This window comes from Vicia villosa, linkage group LG2 (assembly GCF_029867415.1).
Source record: "Vicia villosa cultivar HV-30 ecotype Madison, WI linkage group LG2, Vvil1.0, whole genome shotgun sequence".
In the NCBI taxonomy this organism is placed as follows: Eukaryota; Viridiplantae; Streptophyta; class Magnoliopsida; order Fabales; family Fabaceae; genus Vicia; species Vicia villosa.
Window position 1 is genome coordinate 154,955,463 of NC_081181.1, and position 23,814 is coordinate 154,979,276.

Sequence of the window (23,814 nt, forward strand, 5' to 3'; positions counted from 1 at the left end):
TAAAAAGGAGTATTATGGATACTCCGAACCGCAACATCCAAAAGGAAAACTCCTACTACTCAAAACAATTGAGAGGTAGGATATTCCAAATATGAAAGTTACAATCATCTTTAATGACATAATACGATTGAAGCCAATTCCAAGATAATAAAACTATACCCGACATGCATTCGGTAAAACTAAAAGACTCATTTTTAAAAATGAGCGCATTACGCCTCAACCAAATATTCCATACCGTAGCTAGCCAAATAACTGCAATGATAAATCTCTTGGCTTTAACCTTCACCTTCTCAAAGAAACCAAAAAACCCCTCGAATTCTTCCAAGACTAAATTGTCAATCGGGCCAATCCATTCGAACACCTTCTTCCTAGGCATGGCAACGGGGCGGGTCGGGGATGGTTTTTACCTCCCCCAAACCCAAACCCGAATCCCCAATCAATCCCCGTTACCCGCCCCAAACCCAAACGGGGATGGGGAATTAAAACCCAAACCCGTCCTTAACGGGTTCGGGTTGGGTTCGGATATCCCCGCCCCGCCACCATGTATTTCGTAAAATCAATTTTTAATAAAAATATTTACTTTTTCAAAAATCAAATTACATTATAAATAACAAAATAAAACAATCTAAAAAAATTTCATACATATATTTCAAATATTTAAAATAACAAATACAAATCAAATTATTAAAACATTAGCCACATATTTAATAATATAAATTATGAAATATAAATAATAATGTATATATTGAAATAAACGGGGCGGGTTCGGGGACGGGTTCGGGGTGGGTACTAGTGTCCCCATTACCCGACCCATCCCCATGTTTTCTAATCGGGGAAAACCCAAACCCGAACCCAAACCCAGTCAAAGCGGGTTTTCCCCGTCAACTTCGGGGCGGGTTCGGGTGGGTACCCGTGGGTCTGAGTTTTATTGCCATGTCTAGTTCTTCCATATACTCGAAATGACAAAACAACCACCTATAAGATAAGATAAATTTTCCTCCTCCAATTGACTGAAAAGAGAGCATGTCCCTCCATCTACCAACCAATGTTTCACTAGTAAAAAAATGTTTCACTAAATTATAAACACTTTAACAACCAATGTTCCAATAGGTTTGATATAATCAACCACTAAACCCATTAGAGTCTAGAGTAGATAAACTGTCTTTGATGATATTGTCATCCGCAATGATCAAAGAGGGTAATTTATCTTTGATGATAACGTTACTAGAGCAATTGGTAGAATCAAAAGTAACTATATATTTTCTTAACAATAAAGGAATACATGACAAATTTCCTCTAATTTTTCAATAACGTCATCTATTGTAATGATACTATTGATACCTTGATAAGTTTATCTAATCATGGAAAGCCTATGAAAATAGTTGGCGTTTCTATTTTCATTTGTGATCCACTTAACTCTAACTTTACAATTCTAATATAATATTGAAAAACTTTGAGCTTTGTCAAGAAATTTTTATGCAATATTTTTTTTAATGTTGTGACCATCAAAATAATAAAGATGTTTCATTTGAGCTTGAATAAAGTTGACATCATCCACAACCTTGTCATACTTTAGTTAATATTGTGAGAATCATCTTTGTTCTAATTTCTAAGAATTTATTTCTAGACTATTATATTTCTGATGTATATCTCTCTTCGTCTCCATCTTTCTTCATATAAATTAACATAAACGTTTTAAAAATAATATTTTTAAAAATAATCACGAAGTTTTTACCTATTATAGGGGTCATTCATTTGTTAAAAAATTGCACAAAAATCTAAGGTTTTTTCTTCACCCACCTCCTAACCTTCTTGCCCACTCCTGGTGAATTTACAACATTACCCCTTGTTTCGGAAGTTCATTTCCGAAACAGTACTTTTTTTTGAAAAAAAGGTGTTTTCGGAAATGAACTTCCGAAAACGTGTTTTTTTTAATATAAAATATTGGTTTCGGAGATGCATCTCCGAAATAAAGTTACATTTTCAGAAAATGTGGTGTTTCGGAAGTTCATCTCCGAACGCACCCCCCTTGGAGAATTCAGAAATGAACCTCCGAAAATATGTCTGGACAGAATAAAATGAAAAACAACAACAATTCGCTTTATTTAATCGGGTGAAGATTACAACGATAATAATACATAAAATTAAAGTTACATATTGTTGAACACGGGTAGGTGGGGATGAGAGAGTGGTGGGGAGAAAAAAAGGCTTCCAAATTTCAAAAGGTGTACTACTGTAAGTAACAAATGACGGAGGAGGTGTAACCGGGGCCGAAACATATGACGGAGGAGGTGGATGTCCGGAGGAAGAAGAACCGGAGGTACGTCCACCGCGAGACAAAGGAGCCAATCAATGTGAGCTATAATTTATCATTATCATCAGGGGACGTCATTACAAAAAATTGGGAAAAAAACCTTATTATTTTTAATCTTGATTTTTTAGAAATGGCGTCCCCAGATGATAATGATAAACTATAGCTTACAATGATTGGCTCCTTTGTCTCGCGGTGGACGTACCTCCGGTTCTTCTTCCTCCGGACATCCACCTCCTCCGTCATATGTTCCGGCCCCGGTTACACCTCCTCCGTCATTTGTTACTTACAGTAGTACGTATTTTTATTAACATGATAAATCCAATACAAAAACACTGTGCGATACAATCCGAAATCCGAACAAAACAAAACAAAACACGTCAAACAAAACAAAAACATGTTATTCTGCCCGACGAGCGTTACAAAATACACATCAAACAAAATAAAAACATGTTATTCTTCTCGACGAGCGAACTCCTCCGAATGAAGATAATTATACCAATCTTCATCCCACTCAGTATCAGAACCATCAGCGTTGATCACGCCTGAAGGCTGAGCCTGCGCGTCCGAGCCATGGACTCCCAGGGGACGAGAAGCAGAACCAGTCAAAAGCTTCTTCTTCTCCTTCACCACCTTCACCTCCTTCACCTCCTTCACCTCTTTCACCTCCTTCTTTGAAGAACCCTTTCTTCCCTTAGCGCCCTCTTTAGAAGACGCAGTCCTGCGTGCTTGTTGGTTGCCTGACATGTTCCTGTAAACAGTTGAAATCGATTAGTATGCGAGACAAAATAAAAAACAAAAAAATTTGAACTTCTGATACAATTCGGAAGTTCATTTCCGAAAACTGGGAGGGAGGTGTTTTCGGAAATGAACTTCCGAAACACCCCTGCGATGGACTTTTCTGCAACTACCATGGCAGACCCCTAAACCAAACTTCAAACCAAATCAAAATGCTTCTAAACAACCTAAATAGTACTAACAACCTAACCATATATCATTTATGCAATTAAAACCCTAAATAACATGCATTTGAATAATAGATCTAAAAATTTCAAAACTTACAAAGTGTTAGGATTGAGGGCTTTTGAATGTTGTTTAGCAGTGTGATTGGAGCCTTGATGCAGCTTTGGAATTCTGTTTGCACAAATTTTCGCCTTTGCCACTTTTTGTTTTGATTTAGGGTAAATGATTGGGGGAGGGGGAGTGTTTTGATAAATCTGCAGAAATCGCAGTATTTCGGAAGTTCACTTCCGAAACCCCTGCTTCGGAAATGAACTTCCGAAATAAGTCAATTTTTTCAAAAAAAAAAGCGCTTCGGAAGTTCATTTCCGAAGCAGGGGTATTTTGGTATTTTCGCTGGGGGTGACCCCCATAGGGAGGTGGGTAAAGAAAAAATCAAATCTAATTATAAAACAAACAATTTTGGTCATATGCCATGTGAGTATAAGATGCCAAATTGTGTGTTATACCATCTTGTTGAGATGAAAGTTATTTTGTACCCGGTGTACATAAGAGATTTCATGACTATTGACATAACTAGAAATGATCGAGTGAAATGTGCCAATAATCCAATACTTTAAGAACCCTAGCACTAGCATTGAAAAGAGCTTGATAACCAAACATCTAAATTTTTTGTTTATGAGAAGTTTTGTATAGATTTTTTTTGTATAGATGGTAACCTAGAGTTTGAAGAATCTCAACATCCAAATTTTTATTTAAATGATGATTAGGCATATTTATTTCAACTAGAAGTACACAAGGGCATATGTAGAATTCATCAAACAAGATATAAAATCAAATGTGTTACATGGACAAAGAGTATATTGGCCAACCAGAATCAAAGATTCCATCACTTTTGCTAAGCCATGCGAGTAGTGTTAAAAATATGGACACATTCAAAATGTACCACCAAGTGAACTTTATACAATTATAAATCCATGATCATTTAAAGGATTGGTGTAAGATTTGACTGGTTAAATTTTCCAATATTTTTTATATGTCATAAATATCTCCTAGTTGGTGTTGATTGTTTCATTAAATTGATAAAAGTCATTTTTTGGTTATGCCGATTCTATAGCTTTTTTGTATTATCCACAACCACATTCACCAAACTAACTTTTAATAGCATTTCAAACTTGGTAAGGTATAAGCTCATAAATAGAAACTAAAATTTTGTGTAGGAAAAGTCATCTCCTATGGTCATAAATATTTCCTTTATTAAGGAAAGCCATGTGGTTGGTAACCATCAAACTTATGCTTTTCTCAACTCCTATATAATGGCTTATGATCTGAACATTAACATCATTCTATCTATTGTATTACTATTGATCATTTTATCTTCAACAAAAAATGGCTTTCAAGGCAACGGTAAAAATAACTCTATTTTTCAATATATTACTTTTCAAAGTTTGTTATGACTTTAACAATGTAACATGATTTATGTATACATGCAGAAAAATTTGCGATTCATGGTGACTCAATTGGGAGGAGCTGGAACACGTTCATTTACTATCTCCACTATCCCAAAAATGAAACCTATGTCCACAACCATAGATGCTGCACATAATAGTCATTCGGCTTCTAAGTACGCAATATAAAACCTATATTGTCCGGTGTCATTGACTGCATGCAATCATATAGTCAGAAACATCTTGACCGTCTATCTAATGAGACGGTCAAGTACCTGACTGCATGATTCCATACAGTCACTTGATTCATGCAATATCACATGTTCGATATTTAATTTCTAGTTAAATTATTTGTTTAGGTTGAGCACGTTGAAGGCAGAGTTAACACCGGTGTACATTGTGTGTGGAATGGTGGGTGTGGCTCTGATGTTTGCATCACACACTGCCTATCAACAACTAGCACGTTCTCCAACTGTTCATGTGAACAAGAAAAGAAGAGAATCATTGCCTGAAGTTTATGATCCTGATCGAACTATCGACTCTGCTGATAAATTCATCAATGGCTCATTCTTTCGAAAAATAACTCATATTCAAGACAGCAACCCCACTGTCCATGATCCTGTCCACCCTAATCCCTTCACCCGGTAATTAACTTCACTCTTTAACCATAATCATTGATTTTGAGTCTGCTTATTACAGTTTTATTCATTGATATGGATGTGGTTTATTTGTTGCAGTGCTCGAACCGCGGAGACATTGAAGTCGGTTGGCGTTGAGCCGGGCAGACGTTGATCTGCTGCCTCTGCTAACAAAATGGTGGCTAATATATGTTTATATGATGATTGCTTCCATCTTTCATTTTTGGTTTATGAAAATGGAAGATGTGAAGGTGCTAAGTTAGTGTATATAATTTGTTTTCTGGTTTATGTTTATTCTATGTAATGTTTGTAAATAATTAATGATGCTGCATTAGCAGCTCTGTGTATTGTATATAATATATAACTTTTAAAATAATGCCACCACAAAGTTATTGCTGTTATTCTATACTCCGTCTAATTAAAAAAAAAAAAAGAGATATGCTATTTTGACCCCAGAAGTATACACCAAATAGTTATACCATCCAATTTATAACATGGGTTTATGTTTGTATTTGTATTAGAAAAATGAAAAAAATAATAATTAAATATGATAAATTAAACAAAAACGTATAAATCTACTGTGTAGGTGTAATTTAATGTGTAAGGATACATTTCTCAATAAAAAATATCTTATTTGAATTATGTGTGGTTGTTAAAAATATATTAAATATGTTAATTTTAAAGATAAAATTAATATTATTTATTATTTGAATTATGTGTGGTTGTTAAAAATATATTAAATATGTTAATTTTAAAGATAAAATTAATATTATTTATTATAATATTTTTATTAAGGTTTTTTCTTCGTTGCCTTGAAAAAAGGATGGGTAATTTACCCAAGTGATGTGGCATCCAAATTTTATTTTTTATTTTTTATAAACTATTATTAATAATATATGTTTTTAAATTTTTACTGTTATATTTTTTTAAAAGACTTTTATATCATTTTCTCTCCTCTTTTCTCTCCTCTGCATCTTCATCTCTTTCTTCTAGGTTTTCTACCATATGTATTTCTTCATCATATAAATGGGTTTTAGATATGTTTGTAAAGGCCATGTATGGAAAACATCCCAAAGCCGTTGTTACTGATGGGGATAAATCAATGAGAGAAGCTATTAGAGTTATATTTCCAAATTCAACACATCGTCTTTGTTCATGGCATCTACATCAAAATGCTATTAAACATGTGAAGAATGCAAGGTTCTTAAAAGAGTTTAATACACTAATGTATTCTAGTTATACACCTGAAAAGTTTGAATCTGAATGGAAAAGGGTTATTGATGATTGTGGTGTATCAAAGAATAAGTGGGCAATCAAAACATATGAATTGAAACAAATGTGGGCAAGTTCATACATGCGAGACCATTTTGTGTGTGGAGTTAGAACGACATCGATGTGTGAAGGTGTGAATTCATTTATCAAGAAATATGTTCAACACAAAAATAGCCTTGTTGATTTCTTGCATAATTTTGAGCGTGCTTTGAAAGAATACAGACATAATGAATTAAAGTCAGATTTTAATTCGTTTTATTATCAGCATGTTTTGATGACTCCCTTGCCAGAATTAGAGCTTGAAGCTTCAAAGATATTCACTGCTAAAAAGTTCAAAGAAATAAAAATTGCGATAGAGGGTGTTGCTGCGTTATCTGTCACTGAACGGGTTGATGTTGGAAATAGTCTAATTTTCAAAGTAAATGTATACCGCAACAAAGATGAAATTTTTTGGGTTTATCTTGATAAGGCACAAACTAAATTTTTATGTGATTGTAGAAGATTTGAACGCAGAGGACTTCTATGTTCCCACATTATTTCTGTCATGAAGTATGAGGACATGGATGCTTTGCCTAAAAGTTTGATTTGCAAAAGATAGTCTAAAACAGCAAAGAATGATTACATCACATCATTTACCTCTGAAGAAGTTAATAATGAGGAAAAAATGATCATGTTTCGTCGAGGGGCACTTGCTGCTGCATTCAATAGGCTATGTGAGGTTTCATGTAAGAGTGCTGATGATTATAAAGAGGCTTTGGAAGGTATGAATAGTTTATGTGAGAAAAGAAACAAAATTAATGAAGTAAATATAAATGGAAAGAGTAAGGCAAATGATCATGTTGCCGATGATCCAATTACTGTGAAGACCAAAGGTGCCCCTAAAAACAAAAAATCCTACATGAAGCCGCAAAAACATTGTTCTCATTGTAGAAAGCTCGGTCACACAAGAAGGAGGTGTCCAATACTTGCTGGAATTGACTTCACAACTGGAGATGAGGGGGAGGGGGAGGATTCACATGTCGAATCTGATTATGAATCAAGTCGTTTAAACGTAAGTTGTATATATTATATAAATATTCAATCTTGTAATTGATACTCATATTATGTTTGCATTATGTTCAGGAGTCTATAAGCCACGAGATGAATGAAGAAACCCATTATAGTTCGATATCAAATAGTAGATATAATACTGATGATAACATTGGTATTAAACGCAATAGAGAAAAAGGGCACACAACGGGTTTTTCAACACAAGATTCTGGGAACCAAAAAACCTCAAGTCTAGATAGAAAGACCGAAAATGTAATGACTTATTTGTATTACATTGTTGAAAGTTCTTATGATTTAAAATGTTATACTATGTTAATTTGATTTGGTTCATTGTTATGTTTTGATTGTTGTAGAATGGTACACCACGCGGTTTTGGGTATGGTGTTAGTTCCTCCGTCAAACATGCAAGTCAAAATTCAAGATGGAATCATGGCGTTGGGTATGCTAGTAACTATTTTCCCATGTACAGTGGCATTCCGACTTTGGGTGGATCAATGTTTCCACAATTCCCTTCGACAAGCATTCCTACATTCTATTCTAACAACATTGTCTTGGGTTCAGAAACAAATGATGCTCCTTCTAATGGATCGGTGATTATATTAATACTAAATATTTAGATTTTATTAATTTATGTTTATTTCATATTTTAATTATCTTCTAATTTTTTTTATTTATATATTGCAGTTTATGAGTGTATTGAAGGACATGGAGTCTTCTGCAAAGCATCATAAATCATAAATGATATTATAATTGAGAAACATTTTTATAAGTTGTTACATTATCATTATTGTCTTATGTGCTCGTTTATAATTTGTGGAGTTTGGATTAAAGAAATTGTAAATGTTTGATCGGAGAATTGATATGAACAAATTATTAGTGTTTCATTTTTAATTTAAGATTTTCCTTAATGATTTTGCAAGAGCAAGTTTTTCAATTTGATAGTTGAGATGTTTTTCAGCTCATGCGTTCTGACAGTTATTAGAGTTGGCTTGTTTCTCGGGTAGGATGGTTATTGTGTCATATATTTTAGGAGTGATTTATCATAGTTCTTAGTCATGTAAAATGTAATATATAATGCTCATATAAATGATTAATGGTGCAATCAGTATCGGTCTATTAAATACCTTTTTAAGTATGTAAATAAAGGGCACGATCGTGTTACCGCAAGCTTCTATAATAATGTTAATGTAACCAATGTTAAATCTATATCATTTGACTAATATCAAACATGTGGTGTATTATTTTTATTTTTATATTCTTCTCATTTATTTCATTTATTTTTTAATTTAACAAATATTTTATGTAAAATGTCTATTAAATTTATAATTTTTTTTATTTTTATATTTATTTTCGTCTCTTTTATTTCATTTATATTTTAATGTAACAAATATTTTATATAAAATGTCTATTAAATTTATAAATTAATTTATACATATTTTATCATTAATAATAATTTAATAGCATTCATGTGCATCGCACGGGTAGACGATTAGTCATACTTTTTTTAAAGTTTTAGTTAATTTAAGGCCTTCAAACACACCCCAGAACTCCGCAAGTAAAGAACTACACTCTCCTAGGAATTTAGAGAAACCAACCTTCCACAAACCCGTATGATCTCTAACAAGACCACCACAACCAGCCATCCCGTAACTTTTGCTAGCACCATCAGTATTAAGTTTTACCATACTCATCACTGGAGATTTATAGTTATCTATTATTTAAGATTATTTAAGATCCACATAAAATAATTCCTCCATAATATTACTAGGAACCAAGCTTCTCCATATATGTTTGATCTTGTAACAATAACGCAATGCATGCATAGTGTCTTCACAAACAACACTACAAAGGATGCACCCCGTATCTCCCAAACCTTTTCTACTTTTGCTTAAATTGGTTAGCAACCTTTCATGTTTAAGCAACCATAGAAAGCTTCGACACCGCTCTGGAACCTCCAACCTCCAAATCAGCTTTGCACGGAGGAACACAAGAACGGAGCTTGTCAATTCAATGCGCGGGAAGTCAATTTTACGCAACTTCTTACCACTAAGAGGAACGCCAAGGTATTTTCCAAAGTTGTTTGTTACTCTAAATTTTTGATCCTATTAAATCATATTTAATTAATTAAATTTTAGAGTTTAATGGTTATCCACTGACAGTGTAAAAAAGTTTTACACTGTCATCCAATTAGAATTATAACATTCTCTCATGTCATACAAATTTTTTTAAATTTTCAGTCGGACTTGTCCTGATTAATGATCGTCATTGGGTGACAGTGTAAAACTATTTTACACTGTCAGTGTATATTCCTTTTTTCCTAAATTTTATATATTAAAGTGGTTAAATCTTTTTAATAATTTTTGCCGCCAAAATTTTAAGGATACTTTTGTCATTTTATTAATTAATTTATTTATATATTGTTTAATTTAATTGTTTTATAATTTATTTTGATCATTCATTAATAAAAATTCAAGGGTACCAGAGTGTTCGCCTTTATTTATACTTAAAAAATTTTTTATCTATTTTTTATTTATTTAATTTACTAACTATTTAATAATTTTACATCTAATTACTCATTAATACAAAAAAAAAAAAATCACATTCTCGTGCAAAAAAATTGCACACGTTCTCCATATATTATTTTGTACAAATTTATTTATATTAATAATAATTTTCCAAATAACAAAAATCATATTCTCTATAGCAAAGAAAAAGCACATACTCCATGAAATACCAAAAAAATAGCACACGTTTAATCCACTATATCTCACAAACTCTTTTAATTAAGTAAAAATTTAATATTTGTTTTATAATTATTTATTTTCAAATATAAATAATTAATTATTGTTTATTATTATTTATCCCAATATGTTAAAATTAGCTAACTAAATAGAATTAGTCAAATTTTAAAAACAAACGTAGCAATGTTTTTAATAAATAATTTCAATTTTATAAGAAAATATAAAATAGAAAAAATTAAAATTAGTCAAACTTTAAAAAATAAACTTAGCCATTTTTATCAATTCAAAAAATAGGTGGTTTTGTTTTTATAATTTTTTACTGAATAACACCCACCCTCAAAAGTAATTTGTTGGATATTTTTCATTATATATATAAAATAAATTTTTTTAAATAAAATATTATAACTTTATAAGTGCAAAACATTCCCTTTCCAAAATAAATTGTTGACTATTTCAATTCAAAATTATTTAAGTTGGTTATTATATTCCTCACTTAAAATAAGCAAAATTATAACAAACTTCAATTTAAATATTTAGTCTATTAATATTTGATATAACAATCTTTTTTCTTACTTATTATTTCCTACATATTAACAAGAAAGTTTCTCATATTTTTATTTCTAATAACATATTTTATTCTATCAACTATTAATTATATATACTCAAATAAAACAATTTATTATTATTATTATTATTATTAATCATATATATCCAATTAAAACAATTTATTATTATTATTATTACTGTATTATTTTTATTTTATGGTTTTCACCCATGTCCTCTTTCATGATGTCACGTTTTTTTAAACAAAATTAAGTGGCGGAGTTTTGTAACTACACACCCATGATAACACTTTCTTGCTAAACAAAAAAATATTTTAAAAATAAAATAAAAAATTGTACAGCACACACAATTGTGGTGTGTTCACTTAGTATTTCAACTTCCCACTAACACGACAATATAACTCTCCAAACACATAAAAAAATAGTTTTTTGATTGAAACATTACACTTTTTTATTTTTCTATCTAGATGGAAAACAATAGTAAAAGAAAACGGAAGGATGGTGAAGAAGATTCCGAATTGTCAATTACATCTCCAGTATCTACTAAAAAAGTTGATCATAAGCATCCGACCTCCAAAAAACCTGCAAATTTTATAAATTTGACGTCAGAAAGGTATGTATTGTGTAAGCATATTTTCATCTTCTTATTACGAAAATAAATTTTGTATGTATTGTATGAACATATTTTTACCTCTTTTTATGCAACTTAATGCATAGCAATCAACAACATGATAACCATCTAAGGCAAATACGGAATATGATTGGGATCCTAACTTATTCAATCCTACAAAAGATTGTCATTATGATGATAATGAGGTAAAATTTTTGCAATTTACATTTTATTAGAACTTCATATATTTCTTTTTAGAAGCCTTTTTTTTATAATTTGGTTTATGTAATATTTAAATGTCAGGAATTAACTAAAAGGGTAACAAGTTTGGAGACAGTACTTCAAACCATAATAATATCAATAGAGGAATCGAAGGAGATGGTAAAGACAAAATCTTGTATGCACAATACACCTTCATGCGACATTCCATCTAACAAAACTTTGGAGGAAATTTAAAAAAAAATGTGTCAAGAAAGAATCATGTCACTTAAAGGCGACAAAGAACATGAGAAAACCATCCCTGTGAGAAGTGTTCGAAAAGTGTTCCCTACAAAATCTAAAGAAAAAAAAGATAACACACCTCCTATTGTCGTAGCCAAGACGTCAACAGGGTACACTTTCCCATCAAAAAAGAAAATAAAAACACAATTCAATTTAGTTGGGTCTTCTATTCCAAAGGTATTAATCTGTTGTCATTGATGTGTATTAAATTTGTATATTCATAAATTTATGACTATTTTGTATTCATGTTTCTTTTTTAATTTACTGTTTGCATACCAGTGGTTGGCTTTAATGTTTCGACCAAAGAAAAAAATGGAGTTAAATGAAGAAGAATGTAACTTAGCAATTTACATCTTCGGTTGTCCGCTTAATGAAAAAATGGATAAGTTAGTCCTTTTTTTATTGTTCTATTTTATTAAATAATCTTCATAATGTTTAAGTTGCATATTTATTCATATACATTTTTTTTTAGGAATGAGATTATGGTTGATGCAGATTCATGGTACCACGCAACAAGGAGTTTGCTATTAGATTTGAAGCCCATTCAAATAATTTACCAAGATGTAAAAATAAATATGATAATACATTAAGTTATTCACTATATTTGTTAAAGATTATAATGTTCAGAAGATTTTGTTTCAGATAATAGACTTGATTGTGTGCATGCTGACTTATGATGCGAGAAAGGAAATGCGTCATCCAGAAAATTGGTTTTTGCCATCTTATATAGCGGTAATTTATTTATGCTAACTATTTATTAAAAAATTATGTCCCTGTGTTCTTATTCTTGTTTAAACTTTTCTATCTATATGTATTTAGCAATATGTGCTATCATGGAGTTCACCAATACAAAAAATAATGAAGAACTATAGGAAACAATTTATGGGGAATGCTGACATGCTTTCAAAGGTATTTGTGTGTGTGTGTGTGTGTGTATATATATATATATATATATATATATATATATATAAATAATTTTTTATTTATTATTTACATGATTATGAAATTAATATTTGAAAATGATCAGATATTTATGCCGATCCATGATATGGATAGTCTTCATTAGTTCTTGTTGGTAATTAATTTTGAGACTCGAGAATTAATACATCTGGACTCCTCTTGCCAAAGCTCTTCAACTGTTAATAGCAGGATGCTAAGCATCAAAAAATTGGTAACAAAACTCTTCACACTATAGTTAGTTATAATGTAACATATTCAACTATGGTAGAAAACCACTAACAAATTTATGTATGGTTCAGTCTATTTTTATGGAAGAACTGTTGATGGATTCTACATTCTATGATACCAAACCAAACTATGGCAATAAAATAACAGAGTTTAAATTAGTCACTCCAAAAGGTTTGGGAAGTCAACGGGAAGGATCGTAAGTTACAACTCTATATTATTTAATTAATGTTTTCTTATAAATTTTTGTTTACTTTATTGTATCTCTTATCGGATAATTTTTTTCTTAGGAATGATTGCGCGATTTGGGTGATTCATTGGATGATGCAACAAGGAAAGAATGGTTATAAGATTGAAGTATGAAAAACTTATATAACACTAAATTTTTTTAATTTCCTTACATTATTATGTGAATATTTTAACAACGACTTTTGCAACATTATGCTAACAGGTGGATGAAGGGTCGAGGCTAAAAATTGCATTACAACTGACACTACATCCTTTTAACAGCAAAAGAGATTTAATGTTACAAAATTCATTGACACACAAACAAGACTTCATGAAAGGAACCGGTGCTAAGGAGAATAATTGAAATTATCTGTAGTCCTTAAAGATTCTTAAATGATTATTTTTTGCAATTATACTTTCACTCTGTTATTGATTTCTGTGAACAATATTTAATTTATGAAATTATAATTTTGTTTGATTATCTATTATGTCCTTAATTTTTTAGACAAAGCTTTTTTGATTTCGACATAAGAAGTACTATTGGAACTAGTTAAATACCCGTGCGTCCGCACGGGTTAAAATTATTTTGTACGACATATATGTTAAGAAGTATGCAGCTTCGAGATGAAACGATAAACGAATAGATGAAGTTGTGATAAAAAACAAAGGCGATACGACGGCGATACGCTTTCGATACTCTCCGATACGTGACTTTTCAATTTTTTTTCCATATTTTTCTAATCACTCTTATTAATGCTTTTTAACTCTCATTACAACAAGTGTTAGATTGTTTCTCACCAATTCCTATTTTCCAAGAACTGTTTCATATCTCCGTAATTTTTTTCAATTCTCAATATTTCCAATTTATTAAAAAAAATTCAAGGATACCAGAGTATTCATCTTATTTTATATTTAAAAAATATTTTTATCAATCTATTTTATTAATTATTTAATAATTTTCCATATAATTACTCATTAATACCAAAAAAAAACAAAAATCACATTCTCCCTAACAAAAAAATAGCACACGTTCTCCATATATTTTGTACAAATTTATTTATATTAATAATAATTTTTTAAATAACAATAATCATATTCTCTATAGCATTGAAAAAGCACATTCTCCATGAAATACCAAAAAAATAGCACACGTTTAATCCACTATATCTCACAAACTCTTTTAATTAAGTAATAATTTAATATTTGTTTTATAATTATTTATTTTCAAATATAAATAATTAATTATTATTTATTATTATTTATCATAATATATTGAAAATAGATAACTAAAGAACAGATTAATAAATAAAGTTGCAAATATACAAGTGTGAGGGATAGTTTTAAATCAACAACTGTAGTTTTTATAAAACAAGTAGTGCTCAATAGCTTCAAATACGGAATGAAAAAGAAGGGAAACACTAAAATCATATTTTCTCCTAAAACAAATAACTTCAAAGAAGAATGAAAAGAAATGCTTTTAATCCATAATTTTTAAGTATATATTGTAAAACTTACCGAGAGAGTATATATTGTATAAATTTTAATTCAAACATTAGATGTTTAAAAATGTATTCAATAAAAAGTTATTGACTAGTATATGAGTGTGCACAAGTGTGTTTGTGGAGCTACCCATTCAAAATTACCCAGAGCCAGTTCCATAGAATGAATATTTATTTACGCTACCCATTTGGGTATTTTTTTAGCAGATACCCAATGAATGTGGGTCCAATCATCATTCCTAACAAAATAACTGCTGAAAGCTATTGTATAATTGAAGTTTAAATTTTACTTCCGTTGAAAATGGATTCAGAATCATACCGGTTCAGCTTGTGAAATGCCTCTGCAGTGTCATCCTTGTGCTGAATAAGTGGTTGACCAGTAACCTGTAAATGATGAATTTTGAGTATGAAAGTAGTCACAAAGCTTAACTTTTTTTTATCTGATGGTTCCCCTATTTTATAAAAAATTATATTTTGACAGAGTAACACATTTTATCACGTACACTCTTTGTTTTTTTTTACTTACTTCCTAACCCATTTTAATATTATTGTTTTGCTGCTAAACACCAATCTTCTTTTTTTTTTATTACCAGAAAAGATACAATCTATTCCCACTAAACCTGTTTCAAACGATTATAACCTGTTTTCGTTAAATCAATGCACTCTTTTACTCATTCATACTATGCCAATCATATTAATATTAACCAATAGAACATTACTATATGTTGTCTCTTTAACCATAAGTCATTCATGTCCAAAATTTCCTCAAACATAATACAAAAAACCTTTTTTACAAATCTAACAAAGCTTTTTTTTTATATTAGTAACATGTATGTGTACATAAACATTAACCTCAAACCATGTAAATTAACCATCGACTGAGAGTTTTGGAAAATTGTGTTTTTGTTTAATGTGTAGTGAAAAAGAAGAGTGGAACAAAAGAGAATCGAGGAAGCCACCGATAAATCCCAATCGGACAGCCTTCGCCGCACCGTTCTCCGGCACCGCAAATCACAACAAATAACAATTAACACGTACATCATCATCATCAACCGCGACACCATCAGATCCATAACCGAACAATCATCTTCAAATCGTCGCAGCAATTTTCCATATCGCAACTCTTTCACATCCGAAATCGAGCACGCTCAGCCCTGATTCAAACACGCAAATTTTTTAAGTTTCATTCAAACACATTATCACAAATTCAACACCGACACGAATCTGCACACGGAAATTTCAGCAACAATTTACAACACAGCGTTCAACATAACTTAACAAACATTTTTTGTTCTGTTTTACAGGTAGGAAGATTAAAGAGAAAGAAGAGATTTTTTTTTCAAACATCGGTGCAAACCCTAGCCGCCGTCGCTTGCTTCCATTAGCAATCAGAGTTGTAGATCGCTTTGTTTCCGCCGAATCGGGCGCTTTCACCGGCACCGACATGATCTCGTGTGGCTTTGAATTGAAGAGATGCAGTGAATTAACATGGCGGAACGGTGGAAGAGGAATTTCTTAGGATTTCAGATTGGAAACACAGTGAAAGGGGAGGTTGTTAGGGATTTTCTATAGGTAACATGGTGGAAGGGGAAAAAGTTAACGTATTTGATTTTCAATCAATACAAAATAGAAGACCTTAACTCTGTTTTTCATTTTTTTTAAATTAAAGGGGTAAAATAGACAAAGTATAATAATATTAAAGATAAAAATAATTAAAAATATAAATAAAATTTCTGATAAAATTATTATTATTATTATTTAAAAAAAATACATATGGCATAATCTTATTTGTCCATATAAAGATGGGTAATTTACCCTTAGTTTTGATGGGGTAACCTAGTCCTCACCTTATATTAATTGTAGTTAGGGAAATAGTTGAATATAATGAAAGTTGTAACATGCAAGGGTTTAAGCTTGCCAACGAATTAGATTTTACGAAGTGGAATTCAACGTGCACTCGAGTACAGTAGCGGCCATGGTGAATAGGGGGCTTGGGTTTGATATGGTTACTCTATAAGAATTTTTCTTGTCACCCTCCAAATTATCCGTGGTACTCCCCAAAAAGTATGAAAAGACTCAAATGTCTATCCAAAATCATTTATCATATTTTTTAAAAATCTCCGTTTTTTTAAATTTTTAGAGGATACCGGAAATTTGAGGAGCTTACCGGAAATTTCGCGAATACTTGTAAGTTTTCGATATTTTTTACCGGAAATTTTGAAATTTCCGGTATTTTGTACCGGGAATTTTAAAATTTCCGGTAACTTTATAAATTCTTCAAAATACCGTAAATTTTAAAATTTCTGGTATTTTGTCCAGTACCGAAAATTTTAAAATATTTGAAATTTTCGGTATTTTTTACTATTTTTTTTTAAATTTTATTTTTCTTATTATATTTTTAATTTAATTGTATCTAATTCGACTTTATTTGTATTACACTGACATTATGGCCGACCAGGAGGATTGCACAGCATGCATCAACATCAACAACAAAACATAAGTTTCATATCCAAACAAAATAAGACCCTAAAAAAAGCCTAGCCAACATAAACAGTAAAATATTACTTCTTTGACGTTATCCAAGATGACTGAACTCTCCCGGAGCATAGTCGACCAACACATTACCATGTGTTGTATGATGAAAATAGATTAAGTGCAGAACAGCTCCAAAGTTTTGGTAGTTTTAGTAAAACTTTGTAGCTGATCTGCACTGGATCTATATTCATCATACAACACATGATAATGCGTTGGTCGACTATGCTCCGGGAGAGTTCAGTTATTTTGGATAACGTTAAAGAAGTAATGTTTTACTGTTGAGCTAGGCTTTTTTGGAGGCCTTATTTTGTTTGAATATGAATTAGAACTACTAGTCTCATCGGTCTCAGATTGAGACACTTTTGATGTCTGTGTTTTTATTAGGTTGATGTAATTTTATTTTTATTATGTTTGACACTATTTGTAAGATTTATAAGATGTTTTCTTTTCGTGTTCTATATATACAATTACATTTACACTACGATGATATACTGTGCAAAATTAATGATTCTTAACTGTTTCAAGCAAATGAATACACCATTAGAAGCGAAAAAATCATGATTCTTTTTGGCTAGTACATGTTTCGAGTAGATAACGAACATCAAATGACAAATAACAAACAAACATAGTTAGCAAATATCAGATGGAAAACAACAAACAAGCATAAACAGGACTCAGAACACATGAAAACCTAGGCACTACCAGAAGACTCTGGACGAATCAGACACTTCATTATGCATCCAATTCGATCGAACCTTTAGTTATCCTACGGTGAAATGATTTCCACATGGCTTTCACATCTTCATCATTCTTCAACTCGATTAAGTTGTATTTCACCCTTCCATTTGTATCAATCAAATCCTCCCGAAACTCGATCTTTGTCACCCTTCTGTTATCGAAATCAGGCAGCAAATTGTTCAACATTTCCTTCAAGGTGGCAAAGGATTCAGGCCCATCAGGAATCTTGGTTTGAACAGCAAGGTTGCGGCCATTGAAGTACAATTCTACATTGATAAAATACTGAGGAAGAGACATTTTGTTAAAATGATGTGTTGTCACATAACCCTAACACTCCTATTTATACAAATGGTGATGCATTTTAGACTACACAAATGTGTCGGTGCAATCAGGACCCTCCAAAAGTGTCGGCAACATCTCAATGGAGATTGTGTACATTCAAAATCATATCAAAATCACCTCAAAATTAGTGACTTCTTCTTTACGGTAAACGGTCTCTTTACTTGGTATCAAGGCCACTTCAGTTACTAATTAGATTGTTGACACTGTGAGTAAGTTTGTTGGGAATTGTTCGCGGACTTGATTCTTGAGGAAATTTTGAATTAAGTATAGTCCCCTTAGTGTTAGATTTAGGAGGTTATTTATGGTATCAGGGCAACATTATCATTAAATGGGCCATATGGAGTCATGGATGCAGAGTGAGTGGGTTTGTACTTCAAGTGAAGGCGTAGGTTTTTTGTTTAAGAGGATTGCCTCATGGTAGAATTTGCTTGAGAAATTCATGCCCCTTTAGGAGGATTCTTTGGTTTGGAATAGGGGTGGCAAAATGGATGGATTGGATGGATATGGATTGGATTGCTAATGGATGGATCTAATCAATCCATTAGTCCATTAACAATCCATTAAATCTTCATCTAAAAAATCCAATCCAATCCATCCATTAAGGTTAAAATTCAATCCAATCCATCCATTAACATCTTTATAGTGGATGGATATCCATCCATCCAAAACATTTATTTAAATATTTTAATTATTTTTTTTAATAATTTAGATTTTAAAACTTTACAAAAACTTTTTTTTTAAATTTCTCTAAAATAATATTTTTACAATATATATAGATATAATAGATTTATTTTATATTTATTCATAATTTATAATATTTGATAGATAAGTTTTGATAATTATTTGTTAGTATTATTCTGTTTATTTCTCTCTTTTTTTTCTAATGTTGTTTCTAATTTTTTGTCTTTGTATGAATTTACAGTTTCGTTTAATAATTGGAATGATATATTTCTTCGTTGTTAAATTATGACACCCTTGTATTTTTATTTCTCCTTCAATACTTAACTACTGTGTTGAATTATAGATTTTTTCAATTCTATTTTGAAATATGATTTCCAATTCAAATGAATTGAACAACTGCACTGTGCTTTTCAAACTAAAACTCCACCACTTTCTCGTTTTTCAAAGTGACGTTCTTTTACTACCACTATATATATATATATATATATATATATATATATATATATATATATTATTCAAGAAAAAGAAAAAAATTGTGAAATTTTAAAATAAAGTCAACAATTTTAAGTGAAACTAGAAAAAATCCATTGGATTTATTAAATGAGATGGATGGATTGAATCCATCCATATAGTTAAATGGATGGATTGAAACCAATCCGTTAAGTAGTTATTTGGTTGATGGATGGATTGGATGGATAAATTATTGGATGGATTGGATGGATTCTCCCTTAATGGATTTTATTGCCACCCCTAGTTTGGAAGCATGACTTTAAGAGTGTGTTATTTGTCATGACTTTCTATGATGTTCTTGCATCTTGTTCTATTGTCTAGAGCACTAGATCTAATTGGTTGGTTTTGGTTTTGGCCAAAAAATGGAGGAATTGGGCCTTTTTTCATGGTCATTGTTTTCTTTTGACAACTTTTTTGAAATAGAGTCTCGTCTAGAATGAATATATTTAGGCGTAAAGTGATTGTCAACTCTAATGTTACTTCTTGTGTTTGTGTGTGTGAACTAGGTGAAATTTGATCACTTTTTTGCTACTTGGAGGTTTTGTTTAACAACTTGATATATAGTATATAGGCAGTTATGCAGAGGTGGCTTTTCCTGAGTCTATTATTGGTATCTATAACCGGCTTAATTGTTTTAGGAGAGGAAGAGAGTCTCTTAAGTTTGACTTTAATTTTCTATTTGATGATCCAATTTATTTGAAAAACTCGTAATAATGCTATATTTTCTATAAAAAAAAAAAAACTTGATTCTTGATTATTTGCTCCTTGTACTCCCTATATGTTTATCTCACGATTTTTTATTGTGACTTTATATGTATTTTTTCAGCTTTCCTCAGCTCTCATCAAATGAATGATATTAAGAAGTCGTGCTCATCTTCTTGAATTAGTCGGTCGCAAGGCTGAACTCCGAGATTTTTTTAAAAAAAAGTGGTGCTCATAATTCAGACATCATTAACTATTAAAACTATATTGCTGTCAACATGCAGCACTTTTAACTGAAACAGTCTTTAAAAAATAAAATAAAAAACAATTTCACTCAGTATTGTTTATATGAATATTAACTATTAAATACATACTAGTACTATTTTAAGCTTGAAAATAGAAACAGTGAGATTTGGATTGGAGAAGACGACAACCTAATCCATGAACAAAATTAGCGTACCTACATACAGAAACTTCCTCCACAAACGTACATGAATCAAAACAAAATTTTACTATATACATAAAAATAAAAAACAAAAAATAAAAATAGTATATGTACACTCGGAATTATTAATATATTTGATGGATTTTAGTTTTTATTTTATAGTATATATTCCTCCTGACACAAGGAAATAGATTATGCCTTTGCTGTCTGATAATACTAACAATTGACACCAACCCTTCACCTCCTTGATATTTGATCTTCCACCCTTATTTTACTTTTTTTAAATTCAAGACTTTTAGCTTATATATTGGCCATATTCATGTTGAAAATGGTATCTGCTGACTAAAAAGCAATGAAACCAACTACCCCTTTATAATATTTGTTAATTTTTTTTTTTTTTTTTTTTAATCATGAGTTCTTAACCCTTTCTGCTCCTTACCTTCGAGGGTGCCATTGATATGTGCTTATCAAGAAGTTGTAACTAGCTTTAAAAAAAATTAATATTAAATGACAATATAATATATTTTTTTGAAAAATAAGTATGAGATATGTAAGTTTTATATTGTCAAGGTTGATCAGTTTATAAGTGGGATGATTCATATATTGTTTTAATGTCAATTTGAGAATTTGGAGAAGAAAATAGTGGAGATTTTGAAAAAAAGAGAATGTTTAAGCCGAAAGAATTGAAGAATTTTGATTTGAAGTGTTTTAGAGAGTTTGTTTTTATTCTTAACATAAAAAACACTCTAATTTAGGGAACTCAAAATTTATATTGATTAAAGATTTTGAAGAGGTTACATAAATTTTCTAAATATATTTTATGTTATACAAAATTATTCTTTCAAAAAATTGTCAAATATTTTTTTTTAAAATCCAGTTTTCAAAAATCTTCTCTTCCCCTCTCATCTAAACTCTCAAACAAAATTTTAAAGTTTTTGGTGAATATGTGGTGTCTCTGTCATTTGTTTGATTTAGTCTTAGATCTTTTAGGTAAATCCTCAATGATGACCCGATAGTAGTAACAGAATTTGGGTTGAGTAAGAGATTGACCCCTTGTATCGAAAGTCTTCCTAACATGATGGTTAGACGAACATGTCCCGTTGAAGTGTTTGTGACGTGTTAAAGGTGTATGTCAATGGTGGTACAAGCATGTGGATGAAAGAGTTCCCGCTTGATAGTGGATGGACTCGAACTTGAGGGGAAGCTTGTTGATAGACAAATGTGAGTGGTGTAAGCCTTACATTATTTGGAAATGTGGGAGATTATCTTAATGTTTTGTTTCACATGTTATAAGACTATAGAATAAAAATAAGATCAATGTAAAAATTAGTTGAATTTTCACAATAGTAACTTTAATTCAACCATTCATTGTTGGGTGAGAATATGGATAAGAAATAGTCTAAAAGGGAGTTATATAGACTCATCCTCAATTAAACCAGTTTCAAAAATTTTGAAACAAAATCAGAGTTTTACGAACGAAAGCAAAATCAAAATAAGATAGAAGCTTGGAAATTTCTAACCAAGATATTACAATTGTTAAGAATCAATCATCATCCATGTATATCAATTAGAATAATTATATTTATTGTATTACTTTATTGTATACAACTCATACAATTATAAATATACCCTAGTGTGATCTCATTAAACACGCAACATTATGTAGAAAATACTCTTTCAATTTGGTATCTGAAGTTAAGGCTTTCAGGATCCTTTCTTATGTGCCCTGGAAACCTCGTCGCCCACACTACATTGTTACGATGCAGGTCTCCGTTCTCCGCTACTGCACATTCGATCACTGTCCCACCGCCACCATTAGGTTCACAACACTCGGCGAACCCAACGTCACAACTCCCGCCTCCGACCGGCGTCACACGTGTCCTCACACCGCCCTGTTTCATTGTTTATTCAGACCTTCATTGTCCTCCCACCGCTAAATAACCTTGTTTTTACGTTTTTCAACCATTAACTATCATGAGAGATCCATCCACAATCGATTTCAAACCTCTGATTTGAAGCATTAAGGATGATCTACCATATTGTCTATCACCTTATTTCAAATCTCTTGTGTGCGTGCATTACTACAATCATCTTCCAATCGCAAAAATCATTTTAAAACAAATTTTCACCAAATCTGCTTCCGCGCGTTAATGTGGTTTTTTTTTTATAAAAAATAAGAGAATTTTTAGTTGTTACTCAACCATCCTTTTATACAAATATTGCACATTCAACTCAACCACAACTAGAAAATTCGCTTTTAGTGACCAAAAAATTTCGATCACTGTAGTGACCGAATTAGCCACCAAAATTTGATATTCATGAGTCAACTTTAAGAGATCACTAAAATAAATTAGCCACCAATTTAGCGACTAATATTTTGTGACCGCTTATTTGGTCACGAAAAAATATTTTTATATAAAAAATCAGAGACCGAAATTCAGGTCACTAATATTTTTTATATTTATTTATTTTAAATCCTCTTTTTTATGTTACTATTTCTCTTCCGATTATTTTTTAAAATTTTAAATCTTTTTCAATTTTTAATTTTTAGTAAAAGTTTCACCTTTTTATTATTTTAACAAATAAAACATTTAATTATATAAAAAATAATTTCATTTTATATTTATATTTGTATAAAAGTGAATTTTATTTTTATTATATAATTTTTATATGTGCAATGAAATTTCATAATCAAATCAAATTTATATAGTGATTTTCAAAATTTTATTAAAAAAATATTTATTATATATATATATATATATATATATATATATATATATATATATATATATATATATATATATAAAATAAAAGATATTAAGTGGTGTATTGGTAAGGCTTGTTAAAATACATAG

The 23,814-nt window shown here is 30.7% G+C and overlaps 3 protein-coding genes across 3 annotated transcripts; all 3 read left to right on the plus strand.

The window, feature by feature from the left end:
• Window positions 1–4,551: 4,551 nt before the first annotated feature.
• Window positions 4,552–5,758, plus strand: LOC131647143 (uncharacterized). The gene is made up of 4 exons (XM_058917056.1): window positions 4,552–4,678; window positions 4,765–4,895; window positions 5,079–5,363; window positions 5,457–5,758. The coding sequence occupies exons 1-4, from the start codon at window positions 4,661–4,663 to the stop codon at window positions 5,509–5,511; spliced, it is 489 nt and encodes a 162-aa protein (XP_058773039.1). The 5' UTR covers window positions 4,552–4,660; the 3' UTR covers window positions 5,512–5,758.
• A 625-nt stretch (window positions 5,759–6,383) lies between these two features.
• Window positions 6,384–8,417, plus strand: LOC131650396 (uncharacterized). The gene is made up of 4 exons (XM_058920109.1): window positions 6,384–7,680; window positions 7,752–7,931; window positions 8,033–8,269; window positions 8,364–8,417. Exons 1-4 carry the CDS (start codon window positions 7,294–7,296, stop codon window positions 8,415–8,417), a joined length of 858 nt encoding a protein of 285 aa, XP_058776092.1. The 5' UTR covers window positions 6,384–7,293.
• LOC131650395 (protein FAR-RED IMPAIRED RESPONSE 1-like) lies at window positions 6,412–7,227 on the plus strand. The gene has a single exon (XM_058920108.1). It carries the CDS (start codon window positions 6,412–6,414, stop codon window positions 7,225–7,227), a length of 816 nt encoding a protein of 271 aa, XP_058776091.1.
• Window positions 8,418–23,814: the final 15,397 nt, after the last annotated feature.

Bases quoted from the DNA above. Each gene is read 5' to 3' on its own strand.
- LOC131647143 (XM_058917056.1), top strand. The intron at 4,896-5,078 runs GTACGCAATATA...TTATTTGTTTAG, and splicing joins AATAGTCATTCGGCTTCTAA to GTTGAGCACGTTGAAGGCAG. The intron at 5,364-5,456 runs GTAATTAACTTC...TATTTGTTGCAG, and splicing joins CACCCTAATCCCTTCACCCG to TGCTCGAACCGCGGAGACAT.
- LOC131650395 (XM_058920108.1), top strand. From the start codon at position 6,412: ATGTATGGAAAACATCCCAAAGCCGTTGTTACTGATGGGGATAAATCA.
- LOC131650396 (XM_058920109.1), top strand. From the start codon at position 7,294: ATGATCATGTTTCGTCGAGGGGCACTTGCTGCTGCATTCAATAGGCTA. The intron at 7,681-7,751 runs GTAAGTTGTATA...CATTATGTTCAG, and splicing joins ATGAATCAAGTCGTTTAAAC to GAGTCTATAAGCCACGAGAT. The intron at 7,932-8,032 runs GTAATGACTTAT...TGATTGTTGTAG, and splicing joins TAGATAGAAAGACCGAAAAT to AATGGTACACCACGCGGTTT.